The sequence below is a fragment of the Lynx canadensis genome, chromosome A1 (genome assembly GCF_007474595.2).
Source record: "Lynx canadensis isolate LIC74 chromosome A1, mLynCan4.pri.v2, whole genome shotgun sequence".
In the NCBI taxonomy this organism is placed as follows: Eukaryota; Metazoa; Chordata; class Mammalia; order Carnivora; family Felidae; genus Lynx; species Lynx canadensis.
The window spans coordinates 193,173,442-193,194,838 of record NC_044303.2 but is presented as its reverse complement, the minus strand read 5'-3'; the positions used below and the strand labels follow the sequence as shown (position 1 = coordinate 193,194,838).

The window sequence follows — 21,397 nt, the reverse complement described above, 5'->3', positions numbered from 1 at the left end:
CTGAACAGGCCGTTTTATAACCACTATTTTTCAGTGAGTAAAGGAAGGTCTGCAGGCAAATATATCGGTTTCTTGTTTGTTTTTTGTTGTTGTAATAAAAAAACATCTAACATAAAATTTACCACTTGGAAGTGTCCAGTTGTGTTATACATCTATTGATATCGTTGTAAAACACATCTCTAGAGCTTTTCCATTTCGCAAATCTAAAACTCTATGCCCATGAAATAGCTCCCCCCTCCCTGTTTTTCCCCAGTCCCTGGTAACCACCATTCTACTTTCTGTTGACTACCTCATTATTTTTTTTTAATGTAAAACCCCGAGGTCGGGAATTGCATGCTCTGTTGACTGAGCCAGCCAATGGATTTGATAGACTTTGACTAGTTTAGATGCCTCATTATAAGCGGTATCACACAGTATCTGTTGTTTGGTGCCTGGCTTACTTCATGTAGCACAGTGACTTCAAGGTGCATCCATGTTGTAGCATGTGGCAGAATTTCTTTTTAAAAAATTTTTTTTAATGTTTATTTTTGAGAAAGAGAGCAGGAGCGGGGGAGGGGCAGACAGTGAGAGAGACACAGAATCTGAAGCAGGCTCCAGACTCCGAGCTGTCAGCACAGAGCCTGACTTGGGGCTCGAACTCACGAACCGTGAGATCATGACCTGAGCCGAAGTTGGACGCTTAACCGACCGAGCCACTCAGGCGCCCCAGAATTGTCTCCCTTTTTAAGGCTGAATAATATTCTTTTGTAGGTAAACACCACATTTGTTTATCCATTCATCCATTGATGGACATGTGGGTTGTTTCCACTTCTTGGCTATTTTGAATAATGCTGCTATGGCCATGGGTGTATATACCCATGGTGTATATATATATGTATATGTATATATATATATATATATATATATGTGTGTGTGTGTGTGTGTGTGTATAAATATCTCTTTGAGACCCTGCTTTCAATTCCTTTGGGAATATATACACAAAAGTAGGATTGCTGGATCATATAGTAGTTCTATTTTTAATTTTTTGAAATTAATAATAGTAAGTGAACTATTTCACATTCCCACCAGCAGTGTACAAGGGTTTCAGTTTCTCCACACCTTCACCGACACTTGTTTTCCTTCCTTCCTTCCTTCCTTCCTTCCTTCCTTCCTTCCTTCCATCCATCCATCCTTTTTTGATAGTAGCCATCCTAAGGGGTGTGAGATGAACAAATGTATTGTTTTAATACAATTCTAGGGAAAATGTTTAAAGTCTTCAAAAGAACAAACTCTTTGACACTGAGAAGTGTGGAATCTTCCTTTTTATATATAAGCAACTAACAAACTGTTCTGAAACTTATCAAATCTAATCTCATTAAACATATTATGCTTTGTGGATTAACATCCTCCACCTCCATCACTCCAAACTTTATGGTGTTTACTTATTAAAGGATGCTTATTAGTTTTGTGATGCTGTAGAAGGTGACAACCCTATGTACTTAATATCTGCTGAAAATCTAAGCTGCCTTCAAACATCTCTCTCTTTGATGTCTTCCAGCTGTTTATCTCCTCCTTCCCTGTTTATCTCCTCAGTTCCCCACCACTGCCCTCTCATCTTGAATGAAGGGTTCTCCATCGTTCGGCTTCCCAGCCCTGCTCCAACCCCTTCCCCTCAGCCCTCCCCCTTAGAGGCTGAAATCCCCCTGACTTAAGTCACATGCTGGGTTCCAGGAACCCTCAGATCCTTGTCCCCAGATCCAGGCCTTCCCTTAACCTTCTCTGGCACCTGCTCGGGGAGATCCGTGTGTGTGTATGAGATGTGGTACCATAAACCACCATTCCCTTAGCAGTCTTTTTTTCTTTTTTTTTTAATGTTTATTTATTTTTGAGAAAGAGAGAGAGAGAGAGACCACTCCTGAGTGTGCACGTGTGTGAGTGGGGGGGGGGGGGGGCTGGGCAGAGAGAGAGAAGGAGAGGGAGAATCCCAAACAGGTTCCTTGCTGTCAGCTCAGAGCCTGACATGGGGCTCGATCCCATGAACCATGAAATCAAGAGGTCGCTGCTCAGCCGACTGAGCCACAAAGGCACCCCTCCCTTAGCAGTCTTGGTCTCCACATGTGCCTCTCACCAGGCTGAGTATCATCCTTTTGTAGAGATACATTCTTTCTCTCACAACCTGAGCCCTACATGCCAGCCACAATCTAATCTGGACCTTCTGAAGAAGCAGCAGGCTGTTGCAATGCCCACAGAAACACAGCTGAGAGACCATGTTGGCTCTGACATGCTGCCTTCCTAAGGGCTTTTCTTGAGTCCTTTACATTTTACATTATTTCTGCCTTAATGCTGGCCTTAGACACTGCCTCCTTCATTAAATAGGACTCTGCCACACCATTTTATCATTTTTTTTTATTTAAAAAAATTTAATGTCAATTTATTTTTGAGAGAAAGACACAGAGTGTGAGCGGGGAGGGTCAGAGAGAGAGGGAGACAGCAGAATCCAAAGAAGGCTTCAGGCTCTGAGCTGTCAGCACAGAGCCCGATGCAGGGCTAGAGCTCACAAACTGCGAGATCTGAAGTCGGCCGCCCAACAAACTGAGCCACTCAGGCGCCTCACCATTTTATCGTTTTAAAAACGTGAGTTAAGTTTAAAACAATATACTGTCCAGATTTTAAGTATATAATTCAATGAGAGGTTTTCTTCTTTTTCTTTTCTTTTTTTAAAAGATTTTATTTATAAATAATCCCTACACCCAACATGGGTCCCCACAACCCTGAGATCCAGAGTCCCATGTTCCACTGACTGAGCCAGCCAGCCTCCCCCAGTTCAATGAGTTTTGACAAATGTGAACCCCTATGTATTACAAGATTTTGAGACACAGTAAGCTAATTTAGAGAAACTGCAAGACTCCATAGAACTGCTGGAAAGAGTATAGGGTTTGGAGTCAAGAGACCTGGCTACCTGGTCAAGCCTCTGCCATTAACCAGCTGTGTGACTTTGGGCAAATGCCTTCCCCTCTCTGGGCCTCTGTTTCTGATCTGTGCAGTAAGGTCGATTCTAGGGGCTTCCTCATGCTGTAGGCCCCCAAGGCATGACAGGGGTCGAACAGAGATCACACCAGGCTTCCTGAAATCATGCAGGGCTACTGTGTTCTGCCTACATTTGCAAAATGAACACACCTCACCTGGGTCCTTCCAACCAAATCTCTGAAGAAGAAAAGGGGAAGAAATAACAACAATAAGCAAAGACACCAGAAATCAGCCAAACCGAGCTCTACATCCTGTAGGAATGTACCAAATGGCTTATAAATAAATCCTTCTCAAATTTGTTTGCTCTGGTACATTAACGAAAGAAGATTCTGAAGGGATTAGCTTCAAATTCACAACAAGTATCAAAAACACACTGTTTGCCAAATAGGTTGAGTTTAGCTATTTTGCTGTTTTGGAGCTAATGTGCCTTTGCTAAAAGAGGAAAGAGCTCTCTAATAAAATAAGAGGGGCATGTCGGTGGCTCAGCTGGTAAAGCTCAGGTCATGATCTCCTGGTTGGTGAGTTCAAGCCCGACATCGGGCTCCATGCTGACAATGCAGAGCTCACTTGGGATTCTCTCTTTCCCTCTCTCTGCCCCTCCACTGCTCTCTCTCTCAAAATAAATCAATAAACTTTATTAAAAAATAAGATGAATCCCTCATATCTATAGAGCTTTTTTTTTTTTTTTACTTCTCAAAGCTGCCTTGTTTATTTCTCATTTGATCTATACATCAGTTCTCTGACAGGAAGCAAGACAGGGATTTTTCTCTTTCCTTTTTTCAGGTGGGGTCCTGAGGCCTGGAACAATGAAGTGGATATTCTCATAGATACCAGCGAGCCCACCCCCTAGATTCCCAGCCCTGTGTGTTTGGGCTGGGCCCCACTATCTCTTTTGCAAACAAATCGATCAACACAAAGAACAGAGTCCAAGAAGATCTAAAAACAATAATAACAAGAACACTTCACAGGTAGCAGTTAACAGAAACCGACATTATCACCTTCACTCTATTAATGCTTATGGTTTTCTCAACAGCCTGATGAGGGTTCTCCCTATTTTGCAGAAGATGAACAGAGGCACAGAGAGGGGTCATGGCTTGCTCAGGCTCACATAGCAAGTAGGTTACAGAGCTGGGATTCTGCAAACCCCCTGGCTTACAGCCCAGACTTTTTGCCCCTATGCTACACTGCCTCGTGTTCCACCAACCATCTGATTAAAGGACTTCCTAAAGCTGTTCACTGGTGAGATGAGCAGCCCTAAGAGCCAGCAAGGCCCCTATTCTGAGCACTACAAGTAGAACCCAGGTGACCATGACCACTAGTGAGCAAAGTTTAGAAGGCAGTTACCTTTAAGGCAGAGGGCCGGGCCAAACGTCCAGAGATTATAGGATTTGATGAAAACTCCCAAAGATTGCAGTCTTTCACATCAGGACAGTGACAAGGCCTCTTGGCCCTTAGGCTTCCAGACTGACCAGCCTCTCCCAGGTGGCTGTGCATAGATCATCCTGAAAATCTGACAGCATGGTTCCCAGCCCAGGGACTGAGGAGGAGGGACAGCAGAACACAAAATGACAGGGTGTCTGCTGCCCGATTAAACCAGTGCGCGGTGTGCAGGGCCACGGTGCTGCAACATACTAGGCTCACTCCTGGGCCCGAGGCCCAGATATTAGTCACAGACCCGTAGTCAGAGCTCTAAAGGCTCCCAGCAGCACCCCATTCAAGCACTGCTTTTCACACGTGGGGAGACGAAGGCCCAGAGAAGGGAAGCACCTTGCTAGAGGCCACACAGCATTTGTTCAACCAAATATTAAGTGCCTACTGTGCGAAGCACTGTACTTGGGACTGGGAATTAAGGGTGAAAACACAGCCACAAGCTTCAGTTCCGTGGAGTTCAGACATTAGTGAAGGAAATGGGCAAAAGGAGGTAAACACATAAAATCAGAGATTGTGATCTGTGCTATGAAGAACATGGAGTGCTTCAGCCAAGTTGATCGAGGAAGTCTCTCTGAGAAGGGGCCCTCTAAAGCTGGGGCTTGAAGGATGAGAAGAGTATGGTGTTCGAGTGTGTGCATGTGCTGGGCGGGGGGTGGGGGGGGCATGTGTTCCGGGCAGTGGGAACTCTTTGCCCTAGAGCCCCTGGGCTGGAAGGAGCTCTATGTGTTTAAGAAGCTGGCATTGGGGCGCCTGCGTGGCTCAGTCGGTTAAGCGTCCGACTTCAGCTCAGGTCATGATCTCGCGGTCCGTGAGTTCGAGCCCCGCATCGGGCTCTGGGCTGATGGCTCAGACCCTGGAGCCTGCTTCCGATTCTGTGTCTCCCTCTCTCTCTGCCCCTCCCCCGTTCGTGCTCTGTCTCTGTCTCAAAAATAAATAAACGTTTGGGGCGCCTGGGTGGCGCAGTCGGTTAAGCGTCCGACTTCAGCCAGGTCATGATCTCGCGGTCCGTGAGTTCGAGCCCCGCGTCAGGCTCTGGGCTGATGGCTCAGAGCCTGGAGCCTGTTTCTGATTCTGTGTCTCCCTCTCTCTCTGCCCCTCCCCCGTTCATGCTCTGTCTCTCTCTGTCCCAAAAATAAATAAACGTTGAAAAATAAATAAACGTTAAAAAAAAATAAAAAGGAAGCTGGCACATGGCAGGCAGGGGGAGAGGAGCAGAGAGGGGGGAGTGGGGGGAGTAGGGGGAGTAGGGGGTGGGCAGAGTCTCGAGCACATAGGGTCTTGTGGGCTGAGGTGACAGGTCTGGAGTTTATTCTTGTTGCAATACAAAGTCGCTGGAGGGTCTTTTGCAGGAGAGTGGCAGGCATGCCTTAACATTTCCTGCTTTTCTTGTTTGAAGGGCCTCCTGGGAGCCCCATCACCCTGGAGGCTGGCAGAAAATGCATCAGGCAGTGCTACTCACACAAAATGAGCCTGGCTCTCCCTTGTCTTTATCTAGGGATCATCTCTACGCACTTTACCCACATTAAGTAATTAGACCACTCACATTATTTGAGGTTCCCCCCTTCCTACCATGTGTCACAAATCTAGAAACTCAAGTGCTGTGTGACCCTGTGGGAATTGGAAAACCTCTCTGATCCAGTGACTGTCACTGGGACAGGCAGTCAGGAGGCTTCATCAGCTTGCCACAGCCTTTTCCCACCTCATTCCTGTGACCAGCACTCATCCTCTTTGTCATAGAGGTATGAAACATTAGAAACTGCTATCAAGACTGCTAGGATGGGAAGAAACTTCCAGGACCTTCAGACTTTTTTTTTTTTTTTTTTTTTTTAATGGGAAAACTAAAGTCCAGAGAAGAAAAGGGACTTATCTAGGTTCCATAAGAAATAGCAGCAGATGGGGCGCCTGGGTGGTGCAGTTGGTTGAGCGTCCGACTTCAGCCAGGTCACGATCTCGCGGTCCGTGAGTTCGAGCCCCGCGTCGGGCTCTGGGCTGATGGCTCAGACCCTGGAGCCTGCTTCCGATTCTGTGTCTCCCTCTCTCTCTGCCCCTCCCCCGTTCATGCTCTGTCTCTCTCTGTCCCAAAATAAATAACGTTGAAAAAAAAAAATAAAAATAAAAAATAAATAGCAGCAGGGCCAGACCTCTTCCTACATCCCTTTGTCTGAAACCACCCCAGCAGAAAGGGAGTTAGTGTTTCTCAAAAGGGGTTCTCAGATTTGCTCTGTGTCACATGAGTTTGGGGAATGCTCTCCTTCTGAGAGATTTACCATGAATGCTAGAGGCCCCAAGACACCCCAGAGCAAAACATTTATTTAACATTGCTTAAGTAAGCCCAATGTTTTCCCAAATAGTTTGATGGCAGATTCCATCTTGGTGGATTATCTATTCACATTCTCGGGAATTTCCCTTGGGAACTGCCACCCGGAACAAAAAAAGCCCCTGTCTACAGACCCTGCCATTATCATTATTATTCTTGCTATCATTATCATCGAGGGCAAGGGCCATCCTTCATACTCCATTCAGCTCATGTGATCACACCTCCCTCCAGGTGTCCTGCATGGTGCTGAGTACTCAGGGGTGATGACACAGATCAATTACTCAAAAACAGTGATAATGCGTATTGACTCTGGACCTCCTGAGTCGCATGGCCTCATCTGAGATAAGGGGCAGCTTATTTCTTTTCTCTTCTTGACCAAGGGAAAGGCCTGCGGAAGCCTTGGCAGGGAAACTCATAAACATCCCTGAAGGTCACCAAATGCTAAAGCAATCTGTCCCCCCCACCCCGTTTATACTGGACAAAGCCCATTCCCTAATTTTAAGTTTTAACTCAAGTACAGCCACCTCCAGGAAGGCTTCCCTGACTACTTCGTCCCTGTCCCTCTGGCCTGTGCTCCTCTCTGCCTCCCCTTTAGTTTCCAGAACTTGTCTATACCATGTGTTTAGTGACTGGCATTGTATCAGCCTGTGCAGGGATCTAAATAAGGGTAGTCGGCTGGTTGGCTGGGAGTCACAAACACCAGAGGAGGGGTTGGGCCTGAGGCTCACTAGCGTGTGCTGGGCCCATCTAATCACAGTTAAATTCAATTAAAAAAAGAATACTGTGTGGGCCAAACAAAACATGCCTGTGGACTGAAATTGGCCAGAAGGCTGACAGCTTACAACAGCTAGAATATTATCTGGAGAAGGAAGGCATTGCATTTGGAATCTAGAGAAGTCCTGAAGCTGCCATCAATTAGCATCAGGACTCTGGATAAACACCTCATCTTTCTGAGGATTGGTTTCCTCATCTATAGATTAGACACTTGCTCTGATTTTTTTATGGGATTTTTGAGAATTATTCTCTTGATTCTATGCTACTATAATAATAGGGAACATTTGTTCAGTATGTACTATTTGTGAGGTACTGTTCTAAGCACTTTGCATGTGTTAACTCACTTAATCCTCACAATAACCCTAAAGGGAGGTGTTTTTTTCATCTCCAATTTACAGATGAGAAAACTGACACAGAGAGAGGTGAAGGAGGAACTTGTCTGAGGTTACAGGGCTGAAAGGTGGCAGAGCTGGGACTATAAAACTCTTTCACAGATGTTGGTTTATTTAATGTTCTCAAAAGCATAGTGAATTTTATCAGCTAACTATTTTCCTTTCACCATTTTATAGATGGAAACAATAAAGCTCAGAGAAGTGAAGTAACCTGCCTAACATCACACAGCCAGAAAGTAGACAAACCTAAACTTGGACCTAATTCTTTTGACCTCAAACCCTTTACCTTTTTTCCCCTGTGCTATAGGCAAAGGACAGGCAAGTGGTGTGTGAACAGAACACCGTGCTGGTGTAGAGAATTTTGTTCCCTGGGGCAGAGACCATGTCTTGCCCTTTATTGTTTCCACTCTAGTCCCTAAGTCAGGGCCCTTCTCTTCTGGGAGCTCAGTACTTGTGACTAATTATGGTCATGTTGCCAGGAAAATTGCTGTCTGCCTTTGTTTTGGCTGCTAATTTCTACCTGCCTCCATGAACTGAGATGTTCCCAGTCACTGGAATGATTGAACATGGTTACCTGAGTTTGTCTGACTGGTGTGGTGGGAGGTTTGCATTTCCAATGCGTGCTGTATCTCCTGTGGGATGGTGGAGGGGTCTGGAATGAGAGGGTGTGACCTGGGTTCTCATCCTGATTCTGCTGTCCTGGGATCCTAGAGCATTTATCTGAACTTCTGTGAGGCTCAGTTCTTCAGCGGCCAATTGGAGACAATCACATCTGTCTTGTCTCCATGAAAGCCCTTTGGGAAATGCAGTGTGGCACAAACCGAAGATGGGCAGATGTGAGCAAACCATAGGTGCTCAATAGATGACACAACTAACTGTGTGAAGGGCATTTGCAAATGATGTGGGGACAGTGCTCATAATACAGTGTTAAGGCAGGGAAGCAAGAAATAAAACTGCTGAATTTGCAGTACTGCCTCAATTAGATAAAATATACATAGAGAAAAGACCAGAAGAAAATACACCAACACGTTGCCAGTGAGTGCCTCTGGGTTGTGGGCTTATATGCGCGTTTTGCTTTGTTAGACTTAAAATACTTTGTTTGCTAAAGTTAGCACATTTTATTTTCACATTATATTTTATCATTTCAAAGTATATATATAATTTATATAATTATACTAAACATTTATTATCTACATTATATATTAAGTATACGTGAAAGTTAGCACTTGGTCCTTGACAGTATCATTCTAGTTCCTGAAACACTGATGTGATCAGGAGCGATCCTGCACTCATTCATTCATTCATTCATCCATTCATTTGTCCAGAAAATACACTGAGGGCCTGCTGTGAAGGCACCACTGATGACTACAATAAGAAACACTAAGAACAATGGGATGCAATCCCTGCCTTCAAGAAACATAATCTAGATGGAAGATAAGACATACTTATAAGTAACCATAATTGAGGGCAGAAAGGAAATAAACAATACTATATGCTTTAGGGAAATTGCCACTAGGAGTTAAGACTGGGGAGAAATCAGGGTGCCTGGGTGGCTCAGTCAGTTGAGTGTCCGACTTCAGCTCAGTCATGATCTCGTCGTTCATGAGTTTGAGCCCTGCGTCGGGCTCTGTGCTGACAGCTCAGAGCCTGGGGCCTGCTTCTGATGTTGTGTCTCAGTCTTTCTCTGTCCCTCCCTTGCTCATGTGGTCTCTCTTTCTCTCAAAATTAAATAAACATTAAAAAATTAAAAAAAGAGTGGGGAGAAATCTATTCTAATTCTGGAAATTAAATAAGATTTTGTGAAAAAGTTGGCATTTTGTGTTGAGCCTTGAAGGATAAGTAGAATTCTGGACAAATGGAAATGGAATGGCATTACTGGCAATAATAAAAGCAACAAAAGGTAATGTTTACTTACTGCATACTATGTGCAAGCATTGTCCTATTAAATTATACACATTATCTCCTTTAAAAATCACCAGAGCTCTATGAGATAAGTAGTATTATCATCTCCAATGTACAGATGGGGAAACTGAGGCTTAGAGAGAAGTTAAATATTTGTTCAAAGTCAGCAGACGGTCAAGCTGGGATTCACACTCAGGACCTCACTATGAACAGGAATGTCACAGTGAAAGAATTTACATGAATTGAGGCAGGAAAGCATGGGGGCCACAGGGTGTAAGACCAGGAGCTTCCCAAAAGCAGGGAATTTGTGTATCTTGCTCACTTCTCTATGTCCAGGGCCTAGGCAGTACCTGGCACATTGTAGATGCTTAATAAATATTTGTGGAAGGAAAGAAACAGTGAGTGGTCCACTGCTGCTGGGGTATTGGGTGTGGTAGAGGCAGCAGGACAGGGAGGGGCGAGAATGGGAGTTGTTAAGCAGAGGCAGGGCTCGATTCATGAAAGAGTCCAGCGAACTGGCTCAGGCAGTGTCGTAGGCTGCATCGAGGCGGGAGGCGGGGGACAATCAGTGGACAAGCTCATCATGAGACCATCTGAGGAGTGTAGGCATGCCAGGGAGGAGCGTGGGGCTGGGGGAAGGGGGAGGAATGGAGGAGAGAGAGGCTGAGGTGAGCCTGTCTCTGCGTCCAAGTGGTGAATGTGTTGGAAGTTAAATTCTCTGTCAGACCTTCTTCATTACAAACCCATGCTCCTCTTCTACTAACCCCCTGGGGAGGCTTGGCTGCCTCTGAGCCTACTTCCTCATCTGTAAAATGGGAATAATCATACTTACACAAATTGTGTTGCTCTGGGGGCTAACGAGGTACTACGGGAACACACAGTACCCCCGCCATCCCACCTCAGTTAACTATTGCTGTTTGCATTTACTTCACAAGAAGAGATCTAGGCTGAGCCTCCTCCCATGAAGTGAAATAAATTTTGTGGCATGTGCCAAAAAACCCAAGAGTTCTCAGAGTTTGGAAAAACACTCCCCAGCTGGCACTGTTCGTACAGGCCAAGGCCCCTCCCTTGCTGACCCCACCCACTCCTCCATGTCTGCTTAGAGGCCTCCTGCCCAGGAGCCCCTGATATCAGAAGATAAGTTATACAGCCCAAGTTCTTCCAGAAACACAGGTCCTTGGAAAAATCAAACTGAAAGAGGAGAAAAACCGTACATCTATGTGTATTAAAATTTTTCATCCTAACACAGATAACTCAAGGAACCTCACCACCTTTTACCAATGCTTCCCCCAAAAGAATGAAGTTTCATGGAAACTGTACCTTTCTTCAACTTGATAAGCCAGAGAGGCAGGTATTATGCTTCCCATTTTGTGGAGAGAGAAATGGAAGCCCGGGAAGGCAAAGAGGCTGCCCAAAGTCATTCAGCAAAGCCAGAGATGGTCTGCAGCTTATCAATCAGGTCTCTAGGCTATCTGTCCCTCATGTGGCCTCTTCTGTCTTCAGGAAGTTGTCAGCACTGGGAGCAAACAAGCACATAATTAAATACAATAGGTATTTGGGCCCACTTTATAATATTTATTTATTTAAAAAATTTTTTTAACGTTTATTTATTTTTGAGACAGGGAGAGACAGCATGAATGAGGGAGGGTCAGAGAGAGAGGGAGACACGAATCTGAAACAGGCGGGGCTCGAACTCTCGGACCGCGAGATCATGACCTGAGCCGAAGTCGGATGCTTAACTGACTGAGCCACCTAGGTGCCCCCATAATTTTTATTTTTTAAGTTTGATTTTCTCACTGTGTGTCTCTGTGTTTTTAAGCACATGGGGTGCTGAAGCCCTGGGTGCCACACAAGTTAGTTTGATTCTTGTCACTTTCTGCCCAAAGCAAATCTTGTCTTACCTCCTTTTTGGCCTGAGGTGAACTATTGCTTAATTACTTGCCCCTCTCCCCCCCATTAGAGTTTACTTTTGGGGCAAACAAGATTCCATATCTTTAGGATCTTCCCTAGGCTTATGTATTTGATGGGTTCTCCATAATTACTTGTGAATTTTGCAATGGAAGGAAGAGAGGCAGGCCTTACAGTGTGGTATGGGGGTAAGGATACGGTCTGGGAAGTTACACTGCCCTGAAAAAGGTCACTCTGATATTCAGCTGCTGCCTGTGACTCCAGACACCCACCTAACTTTCTTATTTTCTTTGATGAACTTCAGTCACCTTCATTTGTGATTGAAGATAACAGCTACCTGGCCTTGGCATGCCTGGCACATAGTAGGGACTCAATAATTATTTGTGGCCAGAATTAACACCTATCTCATTGCGTTATTGTGAGAATTAAGTGAGATAATGAATGTCAAGTATTTCTCATAGAACCTGGCATATAGTTGCTACTCAGTAAAAGTAACTACTAATTTTGGTCATTATTAACATTTAGAACTGAATATAGAATGCCACATTGGGTCAGGAATTTTTAAAAACTTGAATTCAGGGGCATCTAGGTGGCTTGGTCAGTTGAGTGTCCAACTCTTGATTTCAGCTCAGGTCATGGTCCCAGGGTCATGGATCGAGCCCCATAACAGGCTCCACGCTCAGCATGGAACCTGTTTAAGATTCTCTTTCTCCTTCTGCCCCTCTCTTGCTCACACACTCTAAAATTAAATTAAATTAAATTAAATTTAAATTAAATTAAATTAAATTAAATTAAAATTAAAATAATAAAAACCTGAATTCAAATCCCAATTCCAACATTTTATGTAGAAAAGGCTACTGGACGTAGGATCAAGAAATTCAGGTGTGAGACCTGGTTCTGCCATGAACTAGCTGTGTGACCTTGCTTAAATAACTTCACTTCTCTGAACCTCTCTGCCCTCATCTGCAAAACAAGGAAATTGAGTAATCGTTGAGATTCCTTTTTCCAGCTCTAACAGCCTTAGTTTAAGATGTAGTCTTTTTATTTTGTCTCTGGCCCCAGTTCTCCCATTTGCAAAATGATGCACTGGTGTTTAGGAGCCCCTTTCTGGGGCAGAGCAGGCCCAGTGCATGCAGATCCCAGTGCCCCTCCAGCCTTCAAACAGCAGGCCTGGTGGTGCTTGTTCAGCTCAGACTGATGGCTGGGTAGTGTGAATGGGATACTTGTGCACACAGTCCTGGTCCCCTCACAAGTTACATAGGGGCGCCTCTACCCTCCAACTCCAACTATAGGCACATAGAAAAGAATGACCAATGACCATAATGTCCCTTATTAACAAGGTTCAGAGAAGGTCTAGTGTGAATAACCTCTTCAGGAAATACCAGTTAAGTATGATAAAAAATAGTGCATTCCAGTGGCAAGGTACAATAATTTACCTTCCGATTAAGGGCATATATAATACAATTATGAAGAATCCTGCTCAAATTCATTGAGATTCCTGTGATCATTACCTTCCTTGGTACCTCTTTTGAAGCACCAGTCTCAGTCTCTATAATTTACACCGCACTTTGACTAACGTCTCATTTGACCCCTCACAGAAGCTGAGAGGGTAGAAGCAAGTTAGGCATAATTTTACCCCCATTTCACCACCAGGAAAGGGGTGCCCATGGAAGGTTGGAATGCTGACCAACGTGCAGAGGCTGAGTTGCAAGTTATGGAAGAGCTGGAACTAGACGTCAGATTATCCCCCAACAGCACCTCCCCCCAATAGTCATGGTTACAACCAGCCTCATCACCTGGGGCAATTCCAAGAGGCTTTTCAATAAGCCTTTTCCCATATCCAGCAGGTCATGTATTCTAATCCTTGCCTTGGAGATGGCCAACATTCCAGGCTGTTATGTCTTGAGGTGGTGGGATCACAGCCAGTCAGAACCAGGAATTCTCCAAGTGAAGTGTGGGACCACCAAATGGGTAAGCATCCAAGGAAGTTTGTTAGACTTGCGGGTTTCAAGGTCCGATCCCAGACATATTCCATTCGAAAACATTTGGAATCTGCATTCAAGGTTTTCCCTCATCATCCATACTGAAGTAGCTGATCTAGTTTAACCAACCACTGTAGTAGTTATTGTCTTCATAGAAAGGAAACAAGCATTTATCACTGTTTATTGTCTTTCTCCACCTCGGAGTGTAAATTCCAGGATAGAGACCTTGTTCGCCTGATTGCCAAACTCTTTCCTAGAACCCTTCAGGCTCTCACAGTACGAGGTTAGTAAATATTTATTGAATGTGCATTGAAGTTTGAAATCACTGTCATTTACCATTGGTTCGTTTTACAATAGAGAAACTGAGGTCCACTGAGGAAATGACTGCTGCAGAGTTGGTAAGGGGCAGGGCCAGGGCCAGGATAAAATCTCAGGTATCTGAGTCCCAATCACGTTGGTTCAACTCCGCCCTAAGCAATTCTTTAGAAAAAAAACATTTCCTGCCCATGAATATTCGGTTTCGGGGGCCTGGCCAGGTTGGGGGTTGGTAATTCCGTTCCCACTTCGTCGACACTCTTGTCCTCGTGGGTTAAGGGCCTGCCTTCGGGGCCGGGCGTCGAACCGAACTCCGGGCAGTGTCCTGGCCGTCCGGGGCCGCGGGGAGGAGCCCAGTACGGCCCGGAGAGGTGAGGGCGACTCGCCCAAGGTCACCCGGGCGGGCCCGGAGGGGCCAGGCCCGCGGGGCACCAGGGAGCTGGCGGCGTCGGCGCGTCCTCGAAGTGGATGGGCACCCCTCTCCTTCACTCTGTAAATCCGGGATGACATTAATGGCTCCTTCTCCCGAATTCGGTGCACTTAGCCTAAAGAGCGCGAGCAGGCCGGGTCGGCCGCGTGGCCCGTTCCCATGTGCTCCACCTGCGAACGCTCTGACGTGCTGGCCCTTTAAGACACCTCCCCCTCTTCCCCCACCCACCTCTCCTGCCCCCCTCAATGCCCTCCCTCCCGAATTGCATCAGGCACGTGCTCGCCCCCGTCCGGTCGGAGCACCCCTCACCCCCCAGCCCGGGAGGTGCTCCGAGGAGTCAGAGGCTAGGGGCGGGGTGGGGGGCGGGGCCGCGAGGCTGTGCGCGCGCGCTCCCGCCGCCTTCGCCCGCCCGTCGCCGAGGGCCGGCCTCGGCGGGCGCGTCCCCGCGGCGCCGTCCCCTCCCCTCGCCCGCCGCGTCGCGAGGCGCGCGCCCGCCCGCCGCCTGCCGCGGATCGCGTGGTCGCCTCGGCTCGCCGCGCCTCTCCCCCGTCCGTCCATATTGCTGCAGCCCCCGAGCCGGGAAGCCCGGGCCGCCCCGGCGGCGGGGGGGAGGGAGGGACGGGACGAGAAGCCTGCCGGGCTCGGGGTGGGGGCGCCCTGCGAGGAACGGGCGGGGGGGGACGCGCGCCGAGGAGGCCTGGACCGCAGAGTGGGGGGCCTTCCTCCCCCCCCCGCCCCGCCAGTGGGCCTCGGATCTACGGCGGCTGCATCCGACCGCGAGGGGGGCCGCGCCTAGCGTGAACCCCGACCCTTCTCCGCAGGGACTGGGGCCCAGCGCCCCGAGGAAGGCGTCGCGGTGCCCTGAAAGCCAAGTTCGAGGCGGGGGAGGCAGCCTCGGGCGCGCCCGGCTTCTCCGGGGGGGCGGGCGCGCAGATGGCCACTCAGGTGGAGCCGCTGCTGCCGGGGGGCGCCCCGCTCTTGCAGGCCGAAGAGCACGGGGGTCTAGTGAGGAAGAAGCCGCCGCCGCCGCCGCCCGAGGGCAAGGGCGAACCCGGGGCGAACGACGTCGGCGGGGGGGAGCCGGACGGCGGCGCCCGGAGATCTCGGCCGCCCTGCGCCAAGCCACACAAGGAGGGCACCGGGCAGCTGGAGCGCGAGAGCCCGCGGCCTGCCGCAGCCACCCGGCGCCGAGGGCCTGGCCGTCAGCGACGGGGAGGAGGGCGGCGGCGGCGAGCCGGGAGCAGGCGGAGGAGCGGTCGGAGCCGCGGGCGCCGGGCGCCGTGACTTCGTGGAGGCCCCTCCGCCCAAGGTGAACCCGTGGACTAAGAACGCGCTGCCGCCGGTCCTGGCCACGGTGAACGGACAGTCCCCTCCAGGTGGGTCTCCCTGTTTGCTATCCTGGGTCCAGGGGACCTCTTCCGGGGACTTGGGCGTCCCCTCCCCCAGCGGCCTTCAGGGCCCGGGGTCCGCCACTGGTAGTGGTGACTCGGGATTTTTTTTTAATTGCCTCTTGGTCGCCGTGCCCTCCTTCCGACATACTCGGGAAGCTGCCCCTGCCGGAGGGCCCAGCCCTCGGAGCCCGCGGCCACCGCCTGGCCTCAGCGGTTAGTGGGCAACGGCGTGGTCCGGGCCTACCTCGCCAGGAGAGGGTGGGCGCTGGTTTCGGTGAAAAGGGCCCACCTACCCCCCTCCCTCCGCGTGTTGGGTGTCGAGGACGGTTTCTAGCCTAACCCCTTCTTGGGAAGCCCCTTTTCCCACCCCGCCCCATGCTCCCCGTTTTGGTAGCGTTGCGATCGTCCCCATGTGTAAATGTTTAATGAGCATATGTCATGGGCAGCGAAGCGCCGGGTGATGAGTTGATACCAGACCACACGGATTCGGGATTTAAAAGTTAACAAGTTTTGTTCTCTGTAGACGATTATAGGCGGTAGAATCGCCATTGGTGACGGGTTGAGGGGTCCGGTTACGGGGAGAATGATGAGAAGAGGAAACCCAACGTGTCATTGAATTCGGTGGTTTCCCTTCCCGATCCCGGGGACCTTCCGCCTCGAGAGGGAGCCGGATGGCGAGTGTGCGGGGATCCAGTTAGGGGCTGGCGGAAAATGTGAGGCGAGGAAAGGGGCATGCGGCGACACGAGGGGCGTGTGGCGACGGGGGAGGGAGTGGCCGGGCTGGGCGGGGCGGGTGACAGTTGGGCGCCATGCGCCGCGCCGCCGGCCCGCGGACCGCTCGCGGCCGCTGGGCCTGTGCGTTCGGCGCCCGCCGCCGCGCTGGGGGTGGAAGGCGGGTGCGGGCCGGCGGCGCGGCGCGGCCCGGACTGTGCGTGTGCGCGAGTGTGAGTGCGCGGCCCCCCTTCCCGGCATTCCTCCGCAGCCGGGACAACGTGGTGCCTCCCCGCGCGGGGAGCGGCATGTGACTGCCGGCCAGCGCTCCCCGCGCCCTCCCTCTCCCCGCTCCGGATTTTCGGACCTAAGGACCCGGCCACTTGGGAGATCCCGGCGGAGCCGTAGTCAGCGTGGGGAGGGGGGGGCGGGGAGGCGGTGCAGATTTGGAGGCTCGTCTGGGCCTCCCTTTGCCGAGACTCATCGTCGGCTTGGGTGGGGGCGCGCCCTACCGCCTCCCTTTGCCGGCGCATAGATAGGCAACAGCGGATCTGTTTTGGGTCCTGTGAAGTGGACCAGTGTCAAACCCGCTGTAGTATAATGACGGCCTGTGGCCGTAGCGTTACTGCTTTTTCAGTGTTCCTCTTCTGTAGTCGCTGGTTGAAGCTGACTGGTTTAAACCATCAAAATGGGGAAAGTTGAAGGGAGATTAATGCCTTCACATTCAAGGGATTAGAATCACCCTTAGTCCTAGGGAAACCAGAGCAGCCATTCTGAAAATGTCATGTTGCAATTTTATTTCTTTTAAGGTTGCTTCATTTGGAGGAGGGGACATTTGAGGTTTACTAATAGTACCTCAAACTGTGTTCTCTTCCTTCTGCCCGCTCCCCTTCCCCCCTTTCCCTTCCAGAACCCTCTTATGCAAAGGGCAGTGCTGAAACCTCCCATTTTCTTGCATATCCCTCCCGATCCACCCACAGTGGGAGGGAAGGCAACTTTTAAGACAGTCTTTGGTCCTTCCCCCCTCTTTAAAACTCAAAGGGTATAATCATCCCCAGGAGAGAGCACTCTTCAGAAGTTTAAATGGGGCTACTCACCCTGGCTGCTGCTGCTTAGCTAATGGTGAACCTGCCTTGTGGGTTTTAAATCAGCCATGACATCAGGTGGTATTGGGTGCCTGAGCTGGCATTTTGTGCAAGTGCAGGGGCCCTTGGTAGGGTGCGTCACTGGGGTTATTGATCGTGGGAAGAAGACAGCTTGGCTGGCATCTTGCCTTTCCTTGGAGTGGAGAAGCCAACTTGCTTTAAGTGCCCAAAGCAAAATTCTGAGTCTGGGAGTTTTGTTCTGTTCTTGTTTTTCTGGAATCATAAGGCAAGAAAGTGTTTTGTCTACTCATCCGTTTTTGAACCTTTGGACTAGTCTTTGACAGACTAACTCTCAATTAATTCAGTAGCTTCTCTGTTGTTAGGGCTTGGGTGCTTTTTGAGGGAGAATTTTGTGACTGAATTGTCTGATAAGGTTAGATGGTGGCCCTTTCTTTGGAGTCCACATGGATTGCTAAGGCCATTTTTTCAGCCCTGATATTATTTGCAGCTTGGACAGGTTTAAATGTGACACCAATGCACAGTGTGGTCTTGGGAAATTGTGTGTTCTGTGATGCATATGTTTTTGGGAGTCTACAGAAATGAGTGCCTCATAAGCAAAGCTAAAAGCTTCCAAAGCTTGCTGCAAATGCCTATTTTTAGCCCTCCGTTTGGCTCAGATGCTAGTGTTTTTAGTTCTTTAAGGGACACATGCAGTAACTAGTAATAAAGATGTTTTTCAATATCCCCCTTTCTTGTGCTGTTTTCTATTCTGGTTTAAGCTTCCACATCTTACATTTGTAGTTTTCAAGTCAGGATTTGCATTTTGGCTCTTTGTATTTCCTTCCCCTAGAATATTTTGAAGTCGTTTAAAATTTTTTCCTTCTAGCCACAACTCAATTTTGAGTATGAGAGAAGCAGGATGGGAAATGATGCATGCATAGCAAAGGTTCTGGGGTTAAAACTGCATTGGCTCAAATGTCAGCTCTACCACTTGGTAGTTGTGCCTCCTTGGCAAGTTGCTTAGCCATTATGTGTCTGAGCTCCATTTGTATAAGAGGGATTAAATTATGATTTATTTGCTTCCTGGGGTTGTGATCATTCACTGTGGTGGTAGCCCAGTGCCTGGGAGACTGGGAGACTATGGGGCTTTCCAGGCCTTTTTTCTGGGTCTCTGTTTTTGCAACCTGTAAGATAAGGGCAGTGGACAATGCAGTACTTTCCTTTTCTGGTATTGTGTCACTAGTCTGTGAAATACATGGGACCCATGTCCTTAAAATGGAGTTTTGCTTATCCGCAGACACAAAGGGCATATTATGGATAATCTTAAAGGTTGCTGACCCAAAGAATTGGCTCTTTTTGCTCTGGAATGTGGTATGATGCATGTTTTAAAAATAAATTTTAATTTGTTTATTTGCCTTTCGTTAAAAGCTACCTTTGGGAGAGTGCCCATGTGCTCTCGGGGCAGTGGGGAGAGGCTATAACTGAACTAAAAGTTTGCTGTGGCTAATGCATGTGCAGTGGGTTGAGACTGGAACGTGTCCATCACCACAAGCTTCTACCCACCCCAGCAGGGGGAATCAGTGGGTTGGTTGTGTGGCACCTTCATCTCCATGTCATATGAAAATTAAGCAGTGCTGTGGTCTTTTTCTTGACTGTAAAGGAAAGCCTAGGCAGAGTCTCAGCCTTGAGTATTTATGTTCTGGGCATCACTTTTGTGTGTGTGTTCCTTTGAAGTGCAGCTAACTGATGGCACAAAATAAAAGAAGACTTACAATCCCAGCTAACCCAGGGCACCCCAGGGATTCTGTACCCCACCGAGCTGGCCCCAAATAAACCTCTACTCTCTTTCTTTACTTTTCTTCCTAGGTTTAGGCCCTTTCCCAGATCCCTCCTAGTTGCACTAGGGTGGGGCATCTCTGTGGATCTGGAGTATCAGTTTTCACCATAGCATCAGAGCTCCTCCAAACCTTGGCCTCTTCCCTCCCCACCTTGAGAAGTGGACTGGGAGGAAGCACGAGCTCTCTCTGCCTTGGAATCGTACCAGTCTGCAATTTTGAATCCCAGCTTTACCTGTTTTGCTGCAGCTGCTGCTGTTTTTTTTAAATTGAGGTATAATGGACATATTGGTTTCCAGTATGCAACATCATGATTTGATATTTGTATATATTGAGCTTTGCCTCTAACTTGCTGTGCAATCTTGGGTGAATTACTCAGCCTCTCTGAGCCACTATTTTCTCATTCTCAAATGATATATTGATAATTAACTATTTCAAGAGTTTGAGAACTAAGGAAGATAACGTTTATAAAGCCCTTAGTATGATGCCAGGCACAGACCATCTATGTAAACTGCTATTTAATACTTTTTATAATAAGTGATGACCATTATTAAGCATGCTTGTTCCACTTCTGATTCTGCTGGTGACCAGCCTTGTGGATACCAGCCACCCCCATGCTTTCTCTGCCTCTGTGTCTTCTTCATCTAAAAATGAGGGAATCTGATTAGGTCTAAATGTCTTCACAGTATTTTTAGTATCATAAAAACTTTCTTTCAAGAAATCCTTTCGCATGAAAGAAAGAAACCAAAAGAGAGCCTTTTGTATGTGTACGTGTATGTCTGTCGTGGTGGTTAGAACTCCAGTTTTGAATCCAAGTCCTGAGAGGGCTTAGACTCTTCTGGCTTCACAAAACCTCGGTGGATCACTTGGGGTGCATATCAGACATTGCGGAGCAAGCAGACGTATGTGCCTTGTAGTACCCTATTAGGAAGCACACAGCACTGCTTATGAAAATCTCCCCCCACCAAAGAACTGAACCCAACCCAATAAAACCGTAGATGTGTAGATGTAGAGGAACAGATTGACCACGAGGTAGCAGTTATCTAATTTTTGAACGTGAGCGATTCTACAGGACAAACAACCAATAAATGACATTTTTTAAAAAGGGAACTGTTAACAGACAAAAAGACTTGAGACATCAGTCAGATGCATTGTGTGGATTCTGATTTGAAACAGTTTCAAGAAGGTACTTTGGTGACAACTGAGGAAATCTGATCACTTTAGATGACTATTAAGGAATTACTGGTCAGGGGTGATGAGCTCCATAACTGTTTATATTGTGCACCCTTGGCTAAGAACTGCTAGGTTAGCCTCCATAAATGAGGGTTTAAAGCTGTTTTCCTGCAGTTCAAATTTCTTTCTCTTCTAAAGAAAGCACACAGTTAGGACCCTCTGAAGGGGAGGTAGGGGGTGGGGAGTTGAGTTGTATACTCTGGGCAGTGAGTGCCTGCCTGGGGAAGGAGACCTTTCCCTGGTCAGGCTAGGGTTGGTCTCTGCAGTCTGACCCCTAGATCTCCTGAGGGGTGGAGTCTCTTGGCTGACCCACCCACTGACTGCTGTGGGACCTAGGCTAGAGTAAGCATTTTAGAGCTGTTACTCAGCACTCACTCCCTCCCAAAGGGAGGCCGGCAGGGAGAGGAGGAGGAGCGGGCCTGAAACCACAAAAACCTCTTTAAAATGGAGAGCTCGGCAGATGGGAGTGCCCCTGTTTGCAAAATCCAAGACAAGCTCACAAAGTGGGTAATTAGGGTGCTGGGGCCTCAAGAGGGCTTACAGGTGCCTCAGTCTGGGCTCACAAACACCCCTGGCTAGTCCAGAGTTACCTGACAGAGTGGTCAGGAGAGAGGATGGCCTTACCTTGCTGGGGGTTCATGAAAGGAAGTAAGTTTTGACACCTGGCTAATGAAAGCATAGGAAA

At 48.3% G+C, this 21,397-nt stretch overlaps 1 protein-coding gene and 1 long non-coding RNA gene across 2 annotated transcripts in view; one reads left to right on the top strand and one right to left on the bottom strand.

Annotated features, from left to right (window-relative positions):
• LOC115523063 overlaps positions 1 to 14,641 on the bottom strand; it is a 68,599-nt gene extending 53,958 nt beyond the window's left edge. Inside the window, exons 1-2 of the long non-coding RNA XR_003971630.1 lie at positions 13,527 to 14,641; positions 11,143 to 11,338 (exon numbers count right to left, since the gene is read on the bottom strand). This is a non-coding gene — a long non-coding RNA (uncharacterized LOC115523063). The remainder of the gene's footprint in view (positions 1 to 11,142; positions 11,339 to 13,526) is intronic.
• Positions 14,642 to 14,962: 321 nt separating this feature from the next.
• The window catches only part of LARP1 (La ribonucleoprotein 1, translational regulator), a 56,208-nt gene continuing 49,773 nt past the window's right edge, over positions 14,963 to 21,397 (top strand). Inside the window, 2 exon segments of the mRNA XM_030328665.1 lie at positions 14,963 to 15,630; positions 15,632 to 15,833. Of these exon segments, the coding sequence (XP_030184525.1) occupies positions 15,391 to 15,630; positions 15,632 to 15,833 (442 nt within the window). The 5' untranslated portion in view covers positions 14,963 to 15,390.